General features: G+C 37.6%; 1 protein-coding gene and 1 pseudogene across 6 annotated transcripts in view; one reads left to right on the top strand and one right to left on the bottom strand.

Annotated features, from left to right (window-relative positions):
* LOC131275579 (CUB and sushi domain-containing protein 1-like) overlaps positions 1 to 26,207 on the bottom strand; it is a 322,424-nt gene that overhangs the window by 36,436 nt on the left and 259,781 nt on the right. For all 6 annotated transcript variants that reach the window (XR_011647208.1, XR_011647209.1, XR_011647207.1 and 3 more), the window contains one exon: positions 4,882 to 5,022. Coding sequence is in view for 3 of the 6 variants with exons in the window: in XM_071211297.1 (XP_071067398.1) it covers positions 4,882 to 5,022 (141 nt within the window). In the remaining 3 variants the exon portion in view is untranslated. The remainder of the gene's footprint in view (positions 1 to 4,881; positions 5,023 to 26,207) is intronic.
* Positions 7,364 to 8,067, top strand: LOC131275574 (large ribosomal subunit protein uL30m pseudogene; annotated as a pseudogene).

Here is a 26,207-nt window from a genome sequence, read left to right as displayed (position 1 = left end):
AGTTGGAACATGTGTAACATCCATTTGCCAGATCTGATTTGGAGCCAGCCCTCGGGGATTAGTGCCTTTATCAAATGGTGCTGACACGAGAGGGCCACAGGTAGAACAATGTTTTATAATATCTTGTGCTTGTAATTTTGTTAAAGATGGATATTTATGTCGCAATCCCTTAGTATTTATGTGAGTTAGAGCACGATATTTGGCAGCATCCTGTCTAGACCCTACCAGAATATCTGCTCGTGCATTATGTGTGGATAAGGGGCCAGGTAAAGCAGAATGTGATAGAATATGGGTAATGTACAGAGAATTTACTCGTTGATGAATGAGTGCCTACAATTGCAGAACATTTGAGAAAGCTCATCAGTTACAGAGATATTAGCAGTTTCAATTTGAGCAACGGTTAAGCAAACATACTCAGAGTCAGAAATAATATTGAGAGGCTCTTTAAAAGTTTGTAGGACCATGAGAACAGCTGATAATTCTGTACGTTGTGCAGAATTACGCAGTGTTTGCCAAACCTTTTCTGTAAAAGGAGTGACATAAGCCGCTTCACCATTGCTACTACCATCTGTGAAAATGGTAAGTGCATTTTCAATTGGAAATGACTTAACTATTTTTGGTAAAATCCAAGTTGTTTTCCGTAAGAATGTTAACAGCTTAGAAGTGGGGTAATGGTTATCAACAATTCCCTGAAAACCACTAATAGCAACTTGCCATTGTGTATTTATAGCATAAAGATGTTTAATTTCATCATTAGACAGACTACATATTATTCGATCAGGATCAGTCCCTTTAAGTTGCATGAGACGTAATCGTCCTTTAGCAATAGAAATAAGTTTTTGTAACTATGTTTGCAATCTTTTTTGTTTATTACTGGGGATAAACACCCACTCTAATATGCCATCTTGCCAGAACAGGGTGGTAGGAGATTGCGGGGTAGAAAAAAATCACCAAGTCTATGGTTTTGTCAGGATCTATTTGAGTCAATTGTCCCTATGAAATTCGTTCTTCAATGAGATTTAATTCCTTTTCTGCCTCTGAGGATAATTTCCTCGGACTTAGGAGGGCAGGCTCTCCTTCTAAAGTTTGAAATAGGTGCTGCAACATGTAGTTAGGAATGCCTAGAGTAGGACGAATCCAATTAGTATCCCCTAGAAGTTTTTGAAAGTCATTTAAGGTTTTTAATTTATCACGTCACAATTGTATTTCCTGTGGGCGTGGGCGTCCATTTGCCAATTGCATACCTAGATAATAGGGGGGATTCTGCTGAACTTTTTCAGGGGCAATCTGTAATCGATACTCAGGAAACACCTTTTCAGCATAGTGAAACAATTGCTGTGACTTGTCATTTGAAGAATGTGCAAATAATATATTATTCATGTAATAAATAATCATAGCTTTTGGAAACCTTTTTCTTAGCACCTGTAGAGGTTGATGAATGAATAATTGATACATGGTAGGACTGTTCATCATGCCCTGAGGCAACACACACCACTGATATCTCTGCATAGGGGATTGATTATTTACAGCGGGAACAGAAAAGGCGAATTTCTCTTTATCAGAAGGATGCAAAGGAATAGTAAAGAAACAATCTTTCTAATCTATAATAATCAAAGACCAATTCTTAGGAACCATAGAGGGCTGTGGAACCCCATAGGGCTCATAACCTTATTAACACCTCTTACATCAGTTACCATTCACCATTTTCCAGATTTCTTTTTTATAACAAACACTGGAGAATTCCAAGGACTATTTGAGGGTGCAATATGTTTTTGAGATAATTGTTCTTTTACTAAACAATGAAGCGCATTGAGTTTTTCCACAGGTAGTGGCCATCAATCAACCCACACTAGTGTTTCTGTAAGCCAGGTTATGGGAATAGTAATGCCCTTTATTGCAATGGCCCCTATGTTAAATTTTGCATCTCTGAATCCTGTCTCAGTGTAACAGAACCAAGTCTTCTACGATCCCCTTGTTAACGTATGTTAGGGTTATACTGCATATCCATGAATAAAGCTTTTGCCTGCTCAAACAATGTAGGAATGTGAACAAAAGCTCCCCACTGACTAAGTAAATCATGGCCTCATAAATTAAGTCCAACATCAGCCACATAAGGTTGTAGCATAGATTTTTGCCCATCAGGTCCTAATACATCAAAAATAGAGGTACTCTGATAAATATCTGTCATAGTGCCAATGCCAGTAAAGACTGTTGAGACTTTTTGTAACTTCCATGACTGAGGTCAATATCATTTAGCAATGATGGACACATCAGCTCCTGTGTCTATTAATCCCAAAAACACTTTTCCATCAATAGTAATAGTAACTTCAGGCCAATCATCACCTACAAAAGTTTGCCAATAAATATCATTCCCCATAGACCCAAATCCCCCATTTCTAGCAGAAGGAAGAGTGCGTGGTTTGTAATAGGGCAGCTATAAGTTGCCCCAAAACAACTTGTTCTTGATTAACAGCTTGCAACATAACCTTAATTTCTTCCTTATAATCACTGTCTATAATGCCAATTTATACTAGCAGTCCTTTCAGAGTTAAACTACTCCTACCTACAATTAAGCCAACAGTTTCAGGAGGTAATGGGCCTTTTACACCTGTAAATATAGTTTGCATACCCATAGCAGGAGTAATAAGTTTAGTTTCTGTAGAAGGTAAATCAACAGCAGTGCTCCCTCGAGTAGCAGCCTTTAATTCAGAAACTGGGCTGCATGCTGCTGGCCATTGCTGACTGGGTATCTTTCCTGTAGGCTAATATTGTTTGTCTGAGGGCCTTGAGCTAGGCCCGCAAAGCAGTTTCCCCATGGTGAAATGGGAGAGCCAATTTTATGAAATCTAGATTCATTAGCCCAATGAAAGCCCTTTTGACATATAGCGCACAGTTTAGAGGGGATTTTTCCTCCCCCATGGCTTTGTGGCTGAGTGAAATTTGTTCTGTAATCCCTCTGAAAATGACCAGATTTCCCACATTTAAAATAACTTCCTCTTTTAGTCTCGGGTCTCTGAATGCCCCTTATTGCCGCAGCTAAATTTGCCATCTGGTGGGTGGTGGAACCTATGTCCTGGCAAGCTTTAATATAGTCTTGTATTGACCCTCCTGCTGCCTTAACAGGTCTAATAGCTTTTTTGCATTCACTGTTTGCGTGATCAAATGCAAGAGTTAACAAAATCAAGTCTGTAGCATCCAGAATTTCTATAGTTTTTTGAATAATATCTGATAGCCTAGCTACAAACTCTACATATGGCTCATTTACTCCTTGTATAACTTTAGCAAAGGATTATACAGATTTTCCATGGGCTGAAATTTTTCTCCAAGCTGCTAAGCAGGACATTCTAACTTGAACTATTGCTACATCATCATACTGCATTTGTCTGCCCACTCCTGCCCAAGCTCCTATTCCCAATAGCCGTTCTGCCAAAATAAGCACCGGAGGGTCTTGATTAGCATTTCGCCGGGCAGTCATATTAGCCTCATCAGTCCACCAAGTTTTAAATTGCAGAAATTCAGCAGGGCTAAGAACAGTATGGGCTAACATTTCCCAGTCCCAAGGAATCAATCTACCTGCCTGAGCCTTGCCCTAAACTAAGCCAAAAGTATAGGGAGAATTAACCCCATACCGCACGCAAGCCTGTTTTAAATCTTTCAATAGTTTAAAAGGTATTGGCTCATGATGGAACTCAGCACCTCCCTGAGGATTACTAGCATCTGATGGAATTGGTTGTGATATAACCTGAAAAGCTGATAAAAATTTCATGGCCTCCAGATCCCCTTGTTGAGATCCTTGCAATAAACAGCGCATCAAGGGTGTTTGAGGTGTGGGGTTGGAAACAATTATCTTTTTTTTTTTTAAAGATTTATTTATTTATTTAATTCCCCTCCCCTCTCCTGGTTGTCTGTTTTCTGTGTCTTTTTGCTGTGTCTTGTTTCTTTGTCTGCTTCTGTTGTCGTCAGCGGCACGGGAAGTGTGGGCGGCACCATTCCTGGGCAAGCTGCACTTTCTTTCGTGCTGGGCGGCTCTCCTTAACAGGTGCACTCCTTGCGCGTGGGGCTTCCCTTCGCGGGGGACACCCCTGTGTGGCACGGCACTCCTTGTGCGCATTGGCACTGCGCATGGGCCAGCTCCACGTGGGTCAAGGAGGCCCAGGGTTTGAACCGTGGGCCTCCAATGTGGTAGCCGGATGCCCTAACCACTGGGCCAAAGTCCATTTCCCAACAACTATCTTTTTAACACAGGATATAGTGGGCCGTATCTAAAAAAATTCCAGGGGCTGAGGTCAGGGCAGCCATAAGCGGTGGCTCATCAGGTGCAGTAGGTTGGACTGAATATAAGCTAGGATAAGCACCTGGATGAGATATATAGAGATTGGATATTTCATTAGAGCAGACAGTTGTCTTTTTATCTATAAAAGGATTAGTACTGGGATTAGGCATAAAGCCAGGAGATTCTCCTCCACCTTTTGGTTCAGAATTTAGTTCTTTCAAATGGCCCTCCATTTTCTTTTTGTCTATGGGTTTTGAAAATAGAATAATTTCTTCTTCCTCATCTTCATCTGATTGCAAAGGATCTAAGGTGGCAGCAATTTGCTGGCACAAAGCCCTCGCAGATAAAGGAATGGATTCCCCTTTCTCATATGCTCTTTGTAAAGCCTTTGTTACACATTTCCACTGTTTTGAATTTAAGACATTATGTCCCCGAGGCTGAAACCAACCACAATGCTTTTTTATTAAAGCAAACAGTTCTTTTAACTCACAATTTTTTACAGGCACCCCACTAGCTTTCAATAAGGTTTTTAACATTTGCGAATGTTCTTCCACATGTCCAGTTCGATTACCCATTACCCTGATGACTTCGAGGAAAATGTTACTTACCTAAAAGAAGACTTGAGTCACTCTGCTTTGGACGTCACACAACCGTCGACGAGGTCTTTTCCGTGGTTCCTGATACTGATTTGGAAGACTCACTAATTTCTTCAGGCCCCACCTTGGGTGCCAGATGTTGGAGATTTGGACCTGAAGGGTATTGGGAATGAAAGAAAGAGAAAAGGGGAAGGAATGAGCAAGAGAGCTGGGATCAGGGGGTCTGCAAGTAATAACTCCTCAGACAACTTTTGTTTACAAGGGGCTCTCTATATACCCCAGTGTACATGACAACAAGCAGGAACACATGATCTATGTGACAATAAGCAGGAACACATATGTGACATCGAGCAGCATTACCCATAGTCTAAGGAATTTAAAAAAATCTTATCTCAAGGTACAAAGTCTATTCACTACAAAAGGTATGTGTTTATCTTTTCTTTCAGCCTTTAACAGCTTCATCCCATTTGCTGGGAACTCTTAATTACCGCATTCCTTAGGTTGCAAGCGTAGCCATGGAGACAGCACTAGCATGGAGACAGCATGTCTCTCCTTGTGAGGCCACTATGCATCAGTTTCCAACAGACTTTACCATTAGAAACTTCAAAAATATCATTTTCTAACTAAAATCTCAAAATTGCAATGAATGAAGTAACCCAAGAGAGAGGAAAGGAGATCCAAGTGGAGAGATCAATTTAGTTGGATTGTACATCAGTGAAGGAAGTTAAAGATTATATATGTGAGTACTTGAACATGTAACATATAGGGAGATAATCATACACACTACAAAAAATTGGGAAGACTATCCTCTAGCTTTAGTAAGAAGAAATCTTGGCCACACAGTTTAGTGAAAACAATTAAACAACAATTCTTTTGGAAATACTCATATTTTGTAAAAATTCATCTTTATTTACGTATAGTACAACCTAAGACTGAGTTGTTGCCGACAATCTCTGTAAATCCAGAAACAGGTGGAGGAAGAAATCACAGCTTCACTTAGGGAGACCCATGTAAGGTTAATGATAGAGAAAATAAATGTCAAATGCCATGGTCACAGAGACATAATGTAAATGTGTTAACCTGGACACAGAGTTTTGTAACACATTGTTTATTTAATGAGTTGATAAACCTTCATAACCACAAATGTTATTGATAGAGGGAAGTCCATTAATAAAAATAGCATCCAAGAAAATCAAAGCAAAGAAAACTGTTTTTTCCCCTCATTTATTACCTAGGAAGTCTAGAGTGTATATGGAGCTAAAAAATGTTCTATCTATAAACTGTTGACATGTTCAGCCCACACAATAAACACTATCTATTATGAATATGTTATTTCTATTTCTTCTTTTTAGTTAAAACTTAATTTTATTATTTTTATTATTATTATAGATTACTGTTATTAGATTGTGTGGTCTCTTGAAAACAGAGGGATTGTGTATCCAAGGTTAACAGAAATGATAAGACAACTTGGGGGATGTTGAATATTTTATCCCCCTCTTGGAGGTTCACAAAGTATGTTAGTATATTAAAAACACTGAGAAATCCAGCAGGGATTCACTCTCTTCAACATTATTTAACTCTGGATTTCAAATATTTAGTTGATCACAGAGCAAATTCAGTCTGTCTACCCTGTAATAATATAGGGAGCTGGTGCTCTACAGAACAGTTTGAGAAGCACTGATCTTTTCCAATATTCTCCTTTATAGATAACATTGTCAAGTCTCAGAGAGTTTAAGTAATTTATTCAAGTTCCTATAACCAGAAAATGACATACATGGTTAAAATACCCAGATCTTTAAATGTCAGTCTATTGCTCATCCCACTAGCACACAATACAATCCTTTGTGTCACAGCAAAAGTAAAATTGTCCCGGACCATCAACTTCCTTATCTGGCTTTACAGGAGTACAAAACCCATATAGACAAAAACTGTTGATCTTTGCTCATTAACATATATCCTGCACCTAGCTTCCTGTCAAGAAGAAGCCAAGATGTACTTGATTTGTTAATAAATAGATGAAAGGATGACAAATTTTGACTAGAATGATGTCAGTCATTAGTTTAATATTTTGGCTGCTAAAGAATGTTTTTACATATTTTCCTTTAATAAAGGACTAATGGTATGAAATGGCTTGCTTCTGATGAAACACATCTATCTATGAAATAACAATCAACAGGTGAAGAGTGCACAAGACATGTTACTCAGCCTTTTCCTCTCTTGCAGTGAAAAAATGAAACATCTGGCTTTACATAGGGTCCTGAGTTCTGTATGGTTGATTTGAATTTTACGATTATTTTTGTGAATGGGAATTATTATTAAGGATAAGTTGTGCATTTCTTTTCTGATAGAGCTATTTATTACCAATGCCAACATTTTTTGCACATGCAAATTTACTAAACACACATGTGGCTCAAGAAATTTAAATGACTTCCTCTGCTCAGCATCCGGGCTCTGGGGTCGTTCAGGCTGAGGCTTGTTGACTGAATAACTTAGCTCCTCGACCCCTTCAGCTGTGGGTGCTGGAGGTACCAGGGATCAAACCTGGGATCTCATACTTGGGAAGCAGGCACTCAACCATATCACATGAGCTGATCCACTCCCCCAGAAGGGGAAACCTGTCCATTTCTAAGACATATTTGACTCATTTGGTTTATCTTCTACATCTCACAATCTCTAAAGAAGAGAATCACCAAACTGAATGGCAGGGATTTTACGCTCCATAGTCCAGAGACCCCCGGACAATCTACAGACTTTGATAAAAGGAGTGGAGTCCCTCATTTGTACAGACTGGATTCGTCACAAATTTACCAGGTCAAGAATTCCAGATAAGGTATTTCCGATTTCACCTGCAGATCATGAAAAATATGGTGGGGATCCAGAACACCCTCATAAACTGCATGTTGTTACCAAAATAAAAGGTGTAAAAGGCCGTCCATATTGGGAAAAAGAGATAATAAAGAAGCTTAAATTAGAAAAGGCACATACTCCTCAAATTCACAAGAATATCCCTTCGATGAATGCAAAACTGAAAGTGGTTAAACATTTGATAAGAATCCAGCCACTGAAATTGCCACAAGGACTTCCAGCTGAGGAAGACATGTCTAACACATGCCTCAAGAGCACTGGGGAATTGGTAGTGCGGTGGAACCTAAAACCTGTGGAACAGGAAGCAACTAAGTCCTAATGCCAGAGCAGTTTCAGATTGAAAAAAAGAAAGGCAATTGTTTTTTATTTAAAGGTGGCAAGAAGTATTTTCACTAAAATATATTCTAAATAACAGTCATTTTCACTCACTAAAAAAATAAAAAATAAAAAAGAAATTTAAATGAATAAATTTCATGGGAATTTAAAATAACAAACATTACACTTGAACTTAGCCTTAATTACAAAGAAATGAATTTATTGTACTTTACAGCATTTCTGACTAAAAACTGATTTTATGTTTAATGAGATAACATGACAATAATATTTTAAAGTCTCCTTAGGTAGTTCAATTTGTGTATCAGCTATATTAAGGGGAATTATGACATTAAATGTAGACATTTAATATAAGTGAATATTTGTACATATATGATGCATTATAAATAATTCCCATTCACATATTTTCTTGATTTTTTAATTTAGAAAGCAAGCACACCAGATATTCAGATTTAATTATAATCCTTAAAACTCTCATGCCAAATTGACAGGTAAACTGACTAAATCAAGCAGTTTTATTGAAATAATGTATATTTAGTAAAATATAGCCATAACTCCCATAAATGTGTCTTATTTTAAGGTTTTTTAGCTGGAGTCAGCAAACTACATACTGTGAGAAAAATCTGGCCATCCCTAATTGTTTACATATAGTTTATAGATGTTAAAATACTTATTATCGAGTTCCTTAAATAAAAATTTGCTGACTACTTGTTCTATACTGTTTTATTTTATGCTCAAGATATAATCCCAAATTGTTTGATATAGCTATTTGATCATTATAATCAGATATTATTGGTATTCATTGTTCCAGAAATTTGAGGAAACATGCTGGAATAATATCTATATATTCACAACATTTTAAAATATATTGTCAGAAAACTATGAAATAAATCACATTCACATTGAAACAAAATGTGAAATAATGTGACAGATAGGATTTTGAGACTACTTAAAATTTGTCAGTCATTAACTCTTAACCACATTTCAAAACAAAGGTACATAATTCAACCATATACAATTATTTTTTCTAATAAGTTAAGAAATTGATGGTGCAGTAATGAAGTAAAGGAATATTTTTAAAAATTTCTCTGTTGTGTGAAAAATGAAATACGTGGATTAATTTACTTAGTCATTCAACTGCATGATTCATAATTTACCCCCACCCCAAGATGGCTCCCTTGTCTGTTTACTCATTGTTTTTGCTTGTTGTTTATTTGTTGGTGCTCTTGCTCATTGCTTTTGCTCATCTGCTAATGTTTTGTTTTGTGTTTTGTGTTTTTATTGCTTATTTTTTATTTTTTTTCTCATTTTCTGCTTGTGATCTGTTTGTTTTTTCTTTAGGAGGTACTGGGAACTGAATTTGGGACCTCCATGTGGGAGGTGGGTGGTCAAGTACTTGAAGCACATCTGCTCCCTTCTCTTTGCTTTTGCTCATTGCTTGTTGTTTTTGCTCATTGTCTACTGGTTGTCTTTTCTCATTGTCTTTTCTCACTGCCTACTCTTGTTTTTGCTCATTGTCTGCTCATGTTTTTGCTCATTGTCTGCTCAATGTCTGCTTGTTGTTTGTTTATCTCCTTTAAGAGGCACCAGGAAATGAACCCAGGGCCTCCCATGTGGGAGGTGGGCACTCAACTGCTTCAATCATATCCACTCTCCCATACTTTTTTAAAAGGAACATATTAAGTCTAAAACAAAATAGAGTACACAAGTATGAACAAGGTATCCTGAACTGGTACTTATAGTACAGGTGGCATTTCTTAATTCTCTTGCTTATACCTCCCTGTTCTTTAGAATGAGATCCTTAAGATGAATGACTGTGTATCCCCACAACCTAGGATAGCTGTGGGGCCCCAGGGCCCTCTAAGTCCTCAGCACAGAGTCACCTATGTGTCCTAGGCTTAAGTTAAAGGTTAACCACCTTCCCCGGAGGGCAGAGAATGCATAGATGATATCACAAACTACAGTCTTCCCAAAGCCCTAAACATCCTTGGTAAAGGTCCCTCTTGCGAGCTTACTGAAAGCATCACCACACCCCATGTGTACGCTTCACATGACCCTAGCAGGATTTCTGTACTCATGCCCTACGGAATTTCCTAGTTCTGAAACCCCTGACATCACCCCAAATTTTCCTGTCTCTTTGCGGAATGCTATCTACGTTCTCTGAACTGCTGCCCTGAGAGATTCTCTCCTGTCCGTAAGTCCCAGTGAATCTTAAGCCTGACTCAATGCCAGGTGTGTTCTTGGTCTAGCAGCTGCACCACCTTGTGCCTTTTTGGATTTGGGTTGTAACAACAGTCTTAGTAAGTGCTTTCTTTTTAATGACTATAAGCATCATGAGCACCTATAGAAAATATAAAGAAGTTGATAAGTATGTAAAATTCAAAAATTATTCATACATTAAAATGGATAATTACAAAGGTGTTTAAAATGAAATGTCAAAAGCAAGATATGATCACAGATATATCCTTGATCTCTTCAAACATTTTCCCCAGATTGGGTGTATCAATTAATAATTAAATCACATGAAAAAAAAATGAGCCAACACAATTTATTGAGTTCAGTGGGGAGATTAAAGAAAGGAGGAGGAGGCAAACTTGGATGATGCTAATATTGCCTATGATCCCAAAGGGCTAACAATCTAATTGAGTACAAAGGCCATAAAGGACCAAAAGTAGAAGAGAAAGACATGACCATGAATTGACATATTCAGGACTTAAAGAAGGGAACAGCTTGAATAGTTATAGAAGTGTAATTAGGAAAAGTAGGAAATGACAGAAGACAAGGAGAATGGAGTAAGAATTTGTTTGAAAGTGAAAACTTATAAGGTATTTGGGGGACTACATCTCCCTGAATTAAAAGAAAACAGATGGAGATAAATGAGTTGGCATTATGAAGAGTCCTGAGTGCCAAGAAAAGGAGGTTGCATAATGGCACAGCACTGAAGGATTTTTAAGAGGACTATTAATCACATGATCAAAGTTACAGTATGGGACAATGATGAGTGTGGCACTGTGATGAAAAGAGTGGCAGAGACAGAAAGGCGAGTTAGAAAGTTATCACTTTAATTCAAGAGAATGGAAAGGTTATGGAGAAGAGACCATTTTAAAATGAAAAATAAGTGCCAAAAAAAAAGAAATGCTAATTACATTTATTTTAGGAAGTATGTCAAGATTTCATGATGACCATGACTTTAAAATGCTGTTTGACCTAAAGTAAGGGGGAAATGGAAAGGAGAAATGAGTTTATATGGCTACGAGTTTCTAAAAAAGAGTCTGGAGGCTGGCAGAAGGATTGCCCTCATGCACAACTGAGCAGAGTCAGAGAGACAGATAAAGCAGATACAACCCCCAGATATTGGTTCCTTTGAGGGCTAAAGAGACCCATGGGAGTTATGGTCATGGCCGATGAGGTTAACTACCAGGGCAGATGGCCCCTCTTTGGAAATGGTGTTTATGTGTGATGAATCTGGACTCAGATGGGATCTCCCTTCATAAGACCTTCATGCTAATGTGCTGGAGGTACAGTTAATGTTGGGGTTTAAGATATATTTAGGGGATTTGAATCTCTGGACTGACAATGTGATAGCCAGGTCCTGAGCCTCAACAGACTCCAGCACCTACAATCTGATCTATTGGACTTACCACACTCAGCTAAGATGGAGTTGAAGAAGGACAACCACCACACCATGGAGCCTAGAGTGATTACAACTGAAAATGGGAGGATTGCATCCAGCATCCATGTGGAATCTGAGCCTCCTCTTGACATAGAGGTGCAATGGACACAACCAATCCAATGTCCACATAGAAGAGGTGGCATTGGATTGGGAAAAGTGGACATGGTGGACGATGGGTATGGGGAAAGGCAGGAAGAGATGAGAGGTGGAGGCGTCTTTGGGACATGGAGCTGCCCTGGATGGTGCTTCAGAGGTAATCACCGGACATTGTAAATCCTCATAGGGCCCACTGGATGGAATGGAGGAGAGTATGGGCCATGATGTGAACCATTGTCTATGAGGTGCAGAGGTGCCCAAAGATGTACTTACCAAATCCAATGGATGTGTCATGATGATGGGAACGAGTGTTGTTGGGGGGGGAGAGGGGGGGGGTGGGGGGGTGAGGTTGAATGGGACCTCACATATATATTTTTAATGTAATATTATTACAAAGTCAATAAAAAAAAAAGATTTCATGATGAACTGTGATGAGTTCTCTAGGAAAGGAAGTTTTGACCTTATTTTCACTTATTACACAGAACATAAAGAATAGGCAACATTGGTGAATGGTGGCTGAGAAAATCCAAAATTTCGGGGAGTGGCCCTGTCCTCATTTCCACTTCCAAAATCTCTTAACTTTTTGACTCTCATAACTATTCTTCCCACTCTCATAACTATTCTTCCCACCTGACATTTATATGACCAATATCCACTCTCCTGTGTCCAGATCCTTGATCACAAACTCTAATAGGATTGAGTTGATCATAAATGATTAATTGGTGGTTGGCTAAATCACGAATCCATTAGTCATTATTTATTCCATTTCTAGCATCTTTATTCTCTAGTTATTTACCATCAAAATTTTGCAAGACCTGTGATGGAATAGAGAATTCCTTCAAGTTTTAACATCCAAGAGATGAATTTGGTAGAGTAGCATCTCAAAATTTATAGTCTGTAGTTTCAAAGAATATCCTCAAACCAAAGAAGTGACTCAAAAAATAGAGTAATAATAATTTTTAAGTGACTACAACTTATTAATAAAGTAATATATTTCTAAATATGAGCCCCTATTGAATTATATTCTCTAGAGGACAACCCCTTACATTTATCCATTATCTGGTCACAGAGTATTTATATGAATACCGTAAGGGTAAAAGCAGAGAACTGAATTTGTCTTATCTATTTATATATATTCAGATAGTGTAAGTTTAATGTCCATTAAATAATTTTCCTCTAGTGTTCCCAAATATGAACCCATAAACCCACTCTTTGAACAATTTTAGTTTTCTACATCTTAATACTTACTTTACATGTTCACATATAGACTAGATTCAACTAAACAATATAGCACTTAATGAAAGCAAACTAAAAAATATATGACTTTCAAAATCATAAAGAGATCTGGATTACATAGAAAATAAAATACCTTGCAAGTTTCAGAACTATGTAGATTCAAATAATAATCTAGAACCCCCAGATATTTGTTTTCTTCACAATTTATATTCAAACTCATGTTGTAACAGTTAATGGGAAAAGTAGCATGCTGTTATAAGTTGGAAGGTACAACATTTGCAGCAGACATTCAGATAAGAAAACTGACAATAAACCCTCCACAGCTGGGAACAAATAAAAAATAAGGCATTAAAAAAGATGTAGACAAGAGGAGAGACATCAAAAGATGGTGGAGTGAGGTGTTCCAGGGTTCCCTTCCCAACACAAAATCTTCGAACAACTAGCAAAAACTGACAGAGCCATCTAAATTAGTTTCCAAAAACAAAGTGTTGCAGTAACTGGGTAAGTTCCAAATCTAGAAAAAGGTGATTTAAAAACTGCAGGAAATCAGTTGCTGGTTCTTTCCTCACCTGCTTTCCAGCACATTGTGAGGCCAGTCCACAATTTCAGTGTGGGTCTCTGTTCTGGGTGCTGGAGAGAGCCCCTTTTTGCATACTGATGGCAACCTGAAGGACTGAACCAGGGCAGTCTCTCTAGCTCACTGTTCCAGAACCTGACCTGTATACAGAAACAACCCACAGGCAGCTAAAATCAGTGTAAGAAACAATTACACAATTCTAGAAGTCTGAGACAAAGGAGAACCAGCTTTAAGAGATACAGTAAACAATGTATTATTTCTGTATTATTTCTGCAATTTTCCTGTAAGTTTGAAATTATTTCAAAATAAAACATTTACATTAAAAATTAAAGATATATTGTAGAGTTATCAGGAGCAGGAGAAAAGACTCCTTCATGGGGAAAAGAGGGGGCATCAGATCCCTGTAAAGAGGGGAAATCCTAAGACCATGAACACAAGTCCAGGACAAGAAATACTTAGAAAAGACCAGAGAGGATCCTATGCAGACTGTTTTTCAGGTTCATTGGGAAAAGGACTAAGCTCCAAAGGAGCTCAGTACCCAACATACAGTCAATCTGCAGGAACTGTAAAAGGTAATTTTAGTTTGTTTGCTTTTTGTTTTTGTTAGTTCCTGGTACTCAAGGAAACCTGTGTCCAGTCATATCACTAGGTGGATAAAAGCTTAAGAAATAGACATTTTAAGGACTATATTCCATATTTAAGATATTAAAATATTAAAATTTAGAGTGTGCAACAAAAGATTAAAAGGTATACAAAGACAACAGAAATGATGGCCAAACCAAAGAATTAAGGTAAAATATCAAAACAGCTCCATGAAGACAAGACTTTGGCCACACCACTCGAAGACATTAAAATAAATGGTCTAAAATATGCTCAAGGATGTAAAGAGAAACACTGAGAAAGAACTAAATAATATCAGGAAAATGATATATGAACGAAGTGAAAATTCTGCTAAAGAGAAAGAAATTCTAAAGAGGAGCCAAACAGAAATACTGGAGCTAAAAATTACCATAACTGAAATTTTAAGAAATTACCTAAAGGGTTCAACAGAAAAGTATAACTGGCAGAAGAGAGAATAAGTAAACTTGTAGATAAGTGAAATTATTCAGTCTAAGATTAAGAAGAAAATAGAATAAAGTAAAGTGAATAGAGTCTATGGGACTTGTGAGACACCATAAAGCATATCAATATATGCATTATGGGAGTCCCAGAGAAAATATGACAGAAAGAGACAGAAGGAGTATTTGAAGAAATAATGGCAGAAAACTTCCAAAATTTAACAGAAGTCATGAAAATAAATATTAGTGTGTTCAACAAAATCCAAACAGAATAAATGCAGAAAGATCCACAAACAGAAACAGAAACTCTCAAATGCCAGAGACAATGAGAATATCATGAATGCTGCAAGAGAGAAACAACATGTCGTGTACTAGTGGCCTTCAATATGATTCAGTGCCAAAATCTCATCAGGAACTACAGTGGCAATTGAGCAGGATGACAACATATACAAAGGACTGAAAGAAAATAATTGACAATCAAGTATTTTATACCTCATGAAACCCTTTTAAAATGAGGGAGAACACCCTGGGGAGAGCTAATGTTCTCAAACAGAGGGAATTGTGCCTCTTGAGAGAATTGGTGGCTCCCAATTGGTTAGGGCAGTCTAGTATGTCAAGCCCTCAGCATTGTTGCAAGTATCTGAATCTGGGGCTTCAAGTAGTGAAGATTGATTGTCACTGTGGGACCTGAGGGTAAGGGAGAGAAGTTTAGACTAGATGGAATCAAGGTAACTGGGGAGCAATGGAATTGTTCCACAAGATCATGCAATGATGGATATAGAGCATGTTAAATTACACCAAAAATATATGACAGTCTATAGGCTAAAATATAAACCATAATATAAAACATAAGGCAACTAAAAATTTAGAATATTGGACAGTCTAAAATATAGACCGTGATGTGGGCTAGGATGGAACCGTGTTTGCAAGTTATGTTTCAGTATCTGTGCATCAGTTGCAGCTAATATAGCATGAACATGTAAGGTATCATTGCTGGGGAAGGGAGAAAAGGGTTTGATGTTGGATATATAGGAGCCCCTTATATTCTGTATGTGAATTGCTGTGATCTAAAACTTTTGTAAAGACAGGGTTGAAGACTGAAAGGAAATAAAAAAAGGAGGAGATGTGGACAATGAGAAGGAGGTGGGGGAATTTGCCTTGCCAATGAACATGCAGGACAACACCTATTGTGGTGATGAAGAGGAAAGCATGGAGGGCAACCTTTATGGTGTTTTTCATTTTTTAATGCCCCAATATATTTTTACTTTGTTGTGATTTTTCTAAGTTGGTTAGTATTCTGTTTCTGATCTTTGGGCACATCACTGTATTTCCTATTAATTAAATTTGGCAATATTTTAGGCTTCATTTTTGAAGAAATTTTGGACCACAGAGAGGTTTGACTATGGCAGAGGAGGAACACTCATGTGGGGTGTTATTGGTGGGGGCACATGGTTGCAGGGGAGTTCTCCAGGGCATGTATATAGGGTGCATAGAAATGTTCAGATGTATGTTGGGTGTTTTCATAGTGGTTACAGTTACAGATGACAACTGAGGGAGTGTTGGGTTCCTACTCAGAGGAGCTCTATCAGGTTCCCCAATGGAACAGCAACAATCCCCCATGTGCAATGGAAATGACCAGGAGGAGGGATGGTTCAACGATGAGCCCTTGATTTTGATATGTTTGTGAGCCTGTGTGCCTGAAGTATGAAGTAGGCCTGGAGTTGCAGGGTGCCTAGGAGTTACCTACTGAGAGCCTCCATGTTGCTCAAGTGTGGCCACTCTCTAGGCCAAACTCAGCATGTAGGTACATTACCTTCCCCCCAGTGTGAGACATGACTCCCAGGGATGAGCCTCCCTGGTGCAGAGGGATTACTACCAATCATTAACTGATGGTGCAACTAGAAAGAGACCTTGAATGAAAGGTCAGTTCAGACAGCAGAATATCTCAACCAACATGTAGGATCATGTGTTGAGGACTGCTTTTTGACCTTGAATAAAAGGGGGAAATGGCAAAGACAAATGAGTTTATATGGCTAAGAGTCTTCAGAAAAGAGTGGGGAGGTCATCAGAGGGGTCACACACATGCTTTAGCAGGACCCCAGAGACAGTCAAAGTGGGTACAACCACAGGTACTGGTTCTCCTGAGGGCTATGGAGACCCACAGGTTCTATGGTCATGGCAGATGGCTCTGGAATTTGGTGTCATGTTGGTGGACCTTACTTTGGAATTTGTGTTCCCAGGTATAACAAAGTTAGACTTGGATGTGACTTTTCTACACATGCCTCTTCTTTCCCTTTTACTGAATCTGTGGTTGGTGCTGGGGTTGATGTGTACTTGGGGGACTTGAATCTCTGGACTGTCCATGAGCCAGCTGGGCCCCAAGCCTTAGCAGAGTTGCAACTCCTACCCTCTGGTTCATTTGACTTACCCAGGTCAGCTAACAGGGAGGTGAGGATGGTTGGCCACCACACCAGGGACCTGGATTCCCTACAACAGCAAGAAGGAGAGTTGCATCCATCATCTATGTGCAATCTAAGCCCCCTCTTGATATAGAGGTGGAGTGGACATCACTATCCCAGGGTCCACAGGATGGAGGAATAAAATATGGACTAGAGTGGACTTGCTAATATTCTACTATGGTACCATTGTGACTAGTAATGGAAGGAATTGTAGCATTGATGTGGAGAAAGTGGCCACAGTGGTTGCTGAGGGCAGGGAGAGGGAGGGAGGAATCTGATGTGGGGGTATTTTTGGGACTTGGAGTTGTCCTCAATGATATTGCAGGGACAGATGCTGGACATCGTATTTCCTGCCATGGCCCACTGCTTGTGTTGGGGAAAGAGTGTAGACTACGATGTGAACTGTTGTCCATGTGGTGCAGCAGCACATATGGGAACCTCTTATATTTTTTTAATGTAACTTTTTTTGTGGTCTAAGTATCTTCAAAAAAATACAATTAGGGAGATTGATGGGGTGGCAGATGGGTAGTGGTGTGTATGGGAACATCTTGTGTTTTTGAATGTGATGCTTTATGTGGTCAATTGACTTTAAAGGAAGATAATTTAAAAAATTAAATAAAATAAAACAAAAACATAAAAAAATAAAATGAGGGAGAGATTAATACAACCCCAGATAAACAAACCTGAGGGAGTTTGTCTATATTAGATCTGCTCCACAAGCCACAGCAAAAGGGAGTTTTTTTAAAGGGAAAGAAGACACTAGATACTAAATATTATAAAAAGAAACAATAACAACAAAATCTCTGGTAAAGGTAACTATGTGGGTAATTATAATCACCAGTCTTCTTGTATTTTTGGTTTGTAAATCCACTTTTTATTCCTTACAGGATCTAAAGTGCAAATAAATTGAAAAAAATGATATATCTATGGTTTTGAACACACCATGTCTAAAGATGTACAAGAAACAACGTAAAGGTAGAGGGACAGAGAAGTATAGTAATATAGTGTGTGTTATTGAAGTTTGGTATCAAATCAAATGAGTATTTTATAAATGTACATTGTTAAATGTAATCCTTATGGTAAACCCAAAGAAAATGTGTTAAAATCATCAAAGAAGAAAATAAGGGAATAAGGAAGGAATGGAAGAATCAAGGGACAGAAAATGTATAAGACTTACAAATAAATAGAAAAATGCAGAGGAAAATCCTTCTTTATCATTAGTTATTTTAAATTAAATTGTTAAACTTTTGAGACAAAAGGCAAACGTTGGCAAAATGCATAAAAAAGCATGACCTAATTATATGTTGCCAATAAGGAACTCACCTTAAATTCAAAGATATGAGTAGGTTGAAAGTGAAAGGATGACAAAAATATTCCATGCCAAGAGTAAACAAAAAAGAACTGGGATGGCTATGTTAATATTAGATAAAACAGACTGAATAAAAAAACTGCTTTAAGAGACCAAGGAGGACCCTCTATATTGATAAAAGTGGTAATTCATCAGGAAAATGTAACAATTATAAATGTATATGCACCTAACAGTAAAACCCCAGAATATATGAAGCAAATATTGACAGATTTGAAGGGATAAATAGATGGCTTCCCATTGGTACTAGGAGACTTCAATATAACACTTTAAAAAATGGATAGAACATCCAATCAGAAGATCAATATGGAAATAGAAAACTTGAACAATCCCCTAAGCCAAATTGATGTCATTAGCTGGCAAAGGAAAAAGAGAAGATGCAAATAAAATCAGAAATGAAAGAGGAAGCATTGATTCCAACCCCACAAAAATAAAAAGGATTATAAGATGATACAAAAGTTGTATGCCAGCAAATTATATAACTGAGATGACATGGGAAAATACCTAGAAACACACAAACTACTTAAACTGACTCAAGAATTTGAAGACCTCAACAAATCTATAACAAGTAAAATAATTGAGTCAGTAATAATAATAATAAATTTTTAAAAACCCTAGAAATTAAAATCAGGACAGGAAGACTTCACTAATGAAATTTATGATATATTACAAAAAGAACTAACACCAAACCTCCTCAACCTCTTCCAGAACATTGAAGAGGAGGGATCACTTTCTAACTCATTCTCTGAAGCAAGCATCATCCTAACACCAAAACCAGATAGAGATATCATTAGAAAAGAAAATTGCAGACCAACTTCCATTATGAATATAGATCCCAAAATCCTAAAAAACAACAAAATAGTAGCAAGCTGAGTCCCATAGGATTATACACCGAAGAGGGACTCATCCCAGTAATGCAAATATTGTTCAATATATGAAAATCAATCAATGTAATGCATCATATTAATAGAATGATAACCAAAAAAATAAAAAACAAAAGCAAAACACATGGTAATTTCAATTGACAGAGCAACACCATTTTACAAAATCCAGCATCCATTCTTTAAGAAGACTGTATTAGTCAGCTAAAGGGGTGCTGATGCAAAGTACCAAAAATATGTTGGCTTTAAAAAGTGTGTTTATTTGGGGTAGAAACTTACAGTTACCAGGCCACAAAGCATAAGTTACTTCCCTCACCAAAGTCTTTTCCCACATGCTGGAGCAAGATGGTTGCAGACATCGGCAAGGGTTCAGCCTTCTTCCTCTTAAGGTTCTGTGGTCCCAGCTTCTTCCAATCTTAGCTTTAGGCTGTGATGTCTTATCTCTCTCCCAGGCCCATTTCTCTCTGGGCTCAACTGCTTTGTTCTCTCCACTAGGTCAGCTGTAGACTATCAGGCTCTCTCTCTTCCTGGGGCCTCTGCCGTGTCTGTGGAGCCATCTCTCTTCCTCTGTGTTCTTCTTTGTGTATTTACTCCCTGAGGCTGCAGCATCGAAATACCAACTCTCTCCTCTGACATGTCATTTTCTAAACATCCTATTGATGTGACCCAATAGGCCTAATCATAGTTTAGTTAAAGTGAAACCTCTGAACTTAATGCAATCTAATATGCCCAGAGGAACAGACCAGTTTGTAAATGTAATACAGTATCTATTTTTGAAATTCATAAACAATGCCAAACTGCTACAAACACTCAGAAAACTATGAATAGAACGAGTTTTCCTCAACATTCCTCAGCATGAAAAGGCACATATACGAAAACCCACAGATGACATCATGGTCAATGGTGAATTACCGAAATCTTTCCCCCTAAAATCAGGAACAAAGTAAGGATATCCATTTTCATCACTACTCTTCAGCACTGCTCTGGAATTTCTCACCAGAGTAAGTAGGCAAGAAAACATATATGTGTATTTATCCAAATTGGAAAGTAAGAAAAAAAAACTTTTCTTGTTGGCACATGACATGATTCTGTCACAGAAAATCCTAAAAAATCTGCAGGAAAGCAACTAAAGATAATAAATTCAGCAAGATGTCAAAGTACAAGACAATCTTAACAAAATCATTGGTGTGTTTAAACATAAGCCATGAAGAATTCAAAAGGAAATCAAGAAAATACTTCCACTTAAAATTCTAGGAATGAAATTAACCAAGGATGTAAAGGACTTCTACACAGAACAGTGCAAAACATTGATTAAAGAAATTAAAAAAATTAATCCCTCACAAAGGACTCCAGAAATAGGATAAAGACCCATCCTGAGTGACGTGGGTCATTCCTTAACCTCAAGTAACCTCTTCAAAATTCCTACTTACATTGGGTTCACACCAAGAGGAATGGATTAACTTTAAGACTATGTTTTTCTGGACTACATACATTTTCAAACCACCACAGCAACCATTTTCAGCTCTTCAGATGTTACGTTTTGTATTTATCACACTTTTCTGAATGACAGTTACATTGCTAGTTATTCATGTTATTTCCAGGTTTGTGCATTATCCATTCCCACTATGGGGAAAAGAGCTCAAGTACACCTCAGTTGCCATCCCATAAATATGCTATCTCCCAGGACAGCTATATCATAATTTCATTTAGATCATTTTTTGTTTATTTTGACTATATCAGACAAGGCATTCAGAATACTTTCTTCTGCGACTATTTATTTTCCCTGGGGATAATAACTGTCTTATTTTTCTATAGTTTCTATAGTGTAGCTTTCTACTTATCTTTCATTAGTTCTTCTCTAAACTCTGTATCCTCCACTCCTCATTTTCCTCAATCTTCTTTTGATATAGGTATCCTACCAATTTTATCTCTCTGTGATTATCTCCCCCAGCTTTTTTATTTTCTTCATATTGGACCAATTGCTCTCTACATCTATTTCATGGCTGTCAAGCAAGTATTTCCCTTCTCCTTAATCCTGGACCTTCTTTTTCATTCTCTTTTGGGTTGAATCTTTTTCTTCTTTCTTCTTTCTTTTCCTTCCCCTCCTTCTCCCCTCCCCCTCCTCCTGTTTCTCCCCCTCCTCCTTCTCCTTCTCCTCCTCCTTCTCCTCTTTTTCTTCTTCATTTTCTTTTAAATGTTACATTTAAAAAATATGAGGTTCCCCCATATGCCCCCCACCCCTCTCACCCCACTCCTCTCACATCAACAACCTCTTCCATCATTATGGTACATTCACAGCACCTGGTGAATACATTTTGGAGCACTGCTGTACCACATGGACAGGGGGTCTACATTGTAGTCTACACTCTCCCCCAGTCCACCCAGTAGGCTATTGTAGGACACACAATGTCCAGCATATGTCCTTGCAACACTACCCAGGACAACTCCAAATTCTGAAAATGCCCCCACATCATATCTCTTCTCCCCTCTCCCTACCATCAGCAGCTACTGTGGCCACTTTCTCTACATCAATACTACAATTTCTTCCATTACTAATCACAGTAGTTTTCCAGCAGAACACCAGTAAGTCCACTCTAAAAATACTTGCTTGCCTGTGTTTGATAAATAAAAAGCAAAATTTAAAAAAAAACAAGAAATTAAAATAAGAATTAAAGAAGTCCTAAATAATTGGAAAAGCTTCTGTGTTCATGGAGTAGAAGAGTAAATATTTTTACAATGTCAATATTACCCAAAGCAATTTACAGATTCAATGCAATCCCAATTCATACTCCTACAGGCTTCTTCACAGAAATGGAAAGACAATTTCCAAATTCACGTGGAAGTACAGGGGAGTCAGAATACATGAAACCACCATGAAAAAGAACAACAAAGTTGGAAGACTTACACTTCTTGATTTTTAAATGTATTAGAAAGCCACGGTAATCAAAAAAGTGTGGTACAGGCACAATGACAGACATATAGACCAATATAGAATGAATTGAGAGTTGATCAATAAACTCTCACTTCTATGGTCTGTTGATTTTTGACAAGTATGCCAAGTCTGCTCAATGGGGGAAAAAAGTCTCTTCAACAAATGGTGCTGGGAAATTTGTAGATCCATATACAAAAGAATGAAACTAGAACCCTATCCCATATGCAATAATTAACTAAAAATGGATCAAAGGCCTAAATATAAAACTAAAACTATAAAACTTAGAGAAGAATATATAGAAGAATATCTTCCAGACCTTGCATTCCTCAACTCTACAGCAAAAGCATGAGCAACTAAAGAAAAAATACATAAATGGAACCTCACCAAAATTTTAAAAATATTATGCATCAAAGTCATTATCAAGAAAGTGAAAAGACAATCTATAGAATGGGAGAAAAAACATATTTCATAAAGGTTAATATTAATACCTACAATATGTAAGTTTTCCTACAATTCAACAACAAAGACAACTCCATTAAAAAAATGGGCAAAAGTCTTAAGTATATATTTCTACTAAGAAGGTACATGTGGCCAGTAAGCTCATGAAAAGATGCTCATAATTGCTAGCCTCCCCCCCCCCCCGGGAAATGCAAATCAAAATCACAATGGGATGTCACTTTACACTATTACAATTAATAGCTTTTTTTTTTTAAAGCAGAAAACAGCAAGTATTGGCAAGGGTGTGGAGACATAGGAAAGTTTGTGCACTGTTGGTGTAAAGTAAAATGGTGCAGCACTGTAGGAAATGGTTTGAGTTCCTCAGAAAGTTAAATTTTGAATTACCACAGTGATGTGGGCTATGGGTGGCAGGCTCTTTGTCTCTTCAGAGATAACCTAAACTGTGACTTGTGGGTGTGGGATGATGAAAGGTTGCAGTCCTGCCCTTGGTGAGCAGGAGACAGTTTAACAATGCAAGGTCTATAAACTTGAAGTATTCAGGGGGAATGTAAAGCAAATATGCTAAAAGCTTATCGAATGCCTGAGGTCCATGCTAAAAGCTTACTAAGATGTGGAAATATATGCTAATTCAAGCCTATTGAGAACTGAAACAAAAGGACCATTCGGCCTTTCCTCTCTGTATAAAAGGGACTAAAAAATCTTGTTCGGGGCTCAGGATTCAAACAGAAAGTTCCCGAGTCCGGCGGGCCATCAATAAACCATTCTTCCTTCTCAAAATCATTCCTGAGTCCTGGCCTCTCTATACTCAAGTAATTGAACTTCTCTCAAATTCTACAACAACAGGACCTGGCAATCTCATTTTGAGATACATACCCACAAGAATTGAAAGCAAGGAATACAACAGGATTCTATAACCAATGTCCATAGCAGCATTATTCACAATAGACAAAAGGTGAAAACAACCTATGTGTCCATCAATAGATGAATGGATAAACAAAAAGGAGTGTACATATAATGGACTATTAATCCACTGTAAAAAAGGAATGAAGTTCTGATACATGCTACATGTGACAAACCTTAAAGGCATCCTCTTGATTGAAATAAGTCAGACACAAAGGAACAAATACTGTGTGATCCACGTATATGAAATAACCAGAATATGCAAATTCATAGATATAGAAAGTGGATTACAGGGTGTCAGGGGCTGGGAAGGGGGTAAGAAATGGGGAGATAATGCTTAATGGGTACAGAGTTTCTGTTTGGGGTGATAGAAAATTTGGGGAATGGATTTTGGTGATGGTAGCACAAACATTGTGGATGTCATTAAAACCCCTGAACTGTACATTTGAAACCAGTTAAAATGGGAAACTTTATGCTGTATATAAGTTGCCACAATAAAATTTTTAAAAAGTTTTATATTTATTTCATCAACAGTCTTTACTGACCCCACAACTTAAATCATAAGATCATGTAATTCCTTAAAAATAAAAAACAAAATATTTTGAATATTTATAAAAAATGAAATTGAAGGAAAACTTTTATCTCCTATCCTTCAGAAGGACCCTTCTTTCCTCCCACATCTTGGAAGACAGAAATCTAATGAATTTTTCCAGTCAAAATTTTCAAGGCAAAACTCTCGGGCATTCTTATTTCCCACTTTTCCTTATTCCCTACATCCATTAGCACATCCTGCTAGTTCTATCTCCCAATTATGTCTCAAATCCATCTATTTTCCCCAGTCTGGTCATAGCTAAACAATCTTTGATTTAGACTACTGCTCCGGCTGCCTGACTGATCAAGGTTTTTCTCTTGCCAATCTCCATACTATTCTCTACTCAATAACCAAAGTGATCTGTTTAAAATAGAAATCAGATTATGTTTACTTCCCTGACGAAAACCCTTTGAAATCTTTCACTTGGCCTTAGAATAAAATCCTGGACTACAAAGTCTTTCAAAATACGGTTACACATAATTTTCAACCTCATTTCATGGCTCTCTTCTAACTGCTCCACTCCACTTATTCTAGTCTTTTGGTTTGCTTCATGAATGTGCTAGGTAGGCTTTTTCCCAACCAGTCTCTAACCTGGCAATTTCCTTTGAATAGAATGCTTTCCTCTAGGTCTTTTTATGGCCAACCAGTGCACATTTTTTTCACCCTTCTTTCAAAGAATATTTCTGATAAGCAGAGTCAGCAGTTATTCTACATCTCAGAACTGTTAATTTGCTGAAAAGTGTTGATCACAATCTGTAACCATCACAGTTACTTAGAAGTTTTCTTGTTTATTTTGCTCCATCACTCAAATGTAAATTCCATCAAATCAGAGACCCGAACTGTGTTGTTCTCTCCTCACTACTCTGTCTAGAGCACTCCGAGTCTAGAGGATGGATCATGGCTATATAAGAGGTGCCCAAATAGTTGGTGATGAATGCAAGGATAACCAAAATTCACTTTTTTTTATGATGGGTAGGAGGAGATGAAAGAAAAGGCACATGTGCACACTGCTGTGAAAGCCACTTCAAGTTGTAAACAACCAAACATAAAGTACTCTCCAATGAATCACAAGGGCAAACACAACAAATGACAATTATAATTTTGGAATCAAACTCTTTTCCCTTTGGGAAAATCTCAAAGTAAAAGTCAGCAGAATTTATTTAATGGCTGATGATTCTCTAAAGTAATCACAGAGCAGCCAGCTAGTATGTATAAAGTTAAAGATGGGACTTGCCTTTTAAATAAGTGCAGACACAGTACGTGACTGTCCACAAGATTTGACTTTATGATAAATCCATGGTTCCATAAAACCTACCCTTCCGCTGCCTTTCTCAAATCTATTATTATTGAAATTCTAAAGACTATCAGAGTTGTTAAGAACAATGGAGAAGATTTTTGATAATTCCTTTATTTTAGAAGAAAGTAAAATGAAAAACTAAGAAGTAATTTTATATTGCACCTTTCAGGTAAATTTATTACCAGTGAAAATGTCCAAATATCCCAGGATATAAGTCTTATATAGAGTCAACATCATATAAATCTGGATTCTCCTGATTCACCAATTAGTTAATAATGAATGCATAAAATTATCTTGTAGAGAAAATTCACGTTCTTGTAAAGGTCTCCTTGATGTGAGACAGAAGACAGGAATTAGAATATTTTACATGTTCCCATGGTCCTTAATATGTTTCAAACAAGTAGGCAATGAGGGAGACATGAACTGTTTGATGTTGAAAGCAATTTGAATAGGATGCAGGAACATATTCTTTGCTCATCCAATCAGAGTGTTGAAGAAAATACAGTGCTTACTGGGACACGAAGACTGATTGACTATAGACAAAGAAAGACTTATTGAGAAGCTCTCCCAATCAGGGGATCTGAAGAGAGACTTCACCCTGCCCCTGGAAGGGG

This window comes from Dasypus novemcinctus, chromosome 23, assembly GCF_030445035.2.
Source record: "Dasypus novemcinctus isolate mDasNov1 chromosome 23, mDasNov1.1.hap2, whole genome shotgun sequence".
NCBI classification, from domain to species: Eukaryota; Metazoa; Chordata; class Mammalia; order Cingulata; family Dasypodidae; genus Dasypus; species Dasypus novemcinctus.
This window is presented reverse-complemented; position numbering and strand designations above follow the sequence as displayed.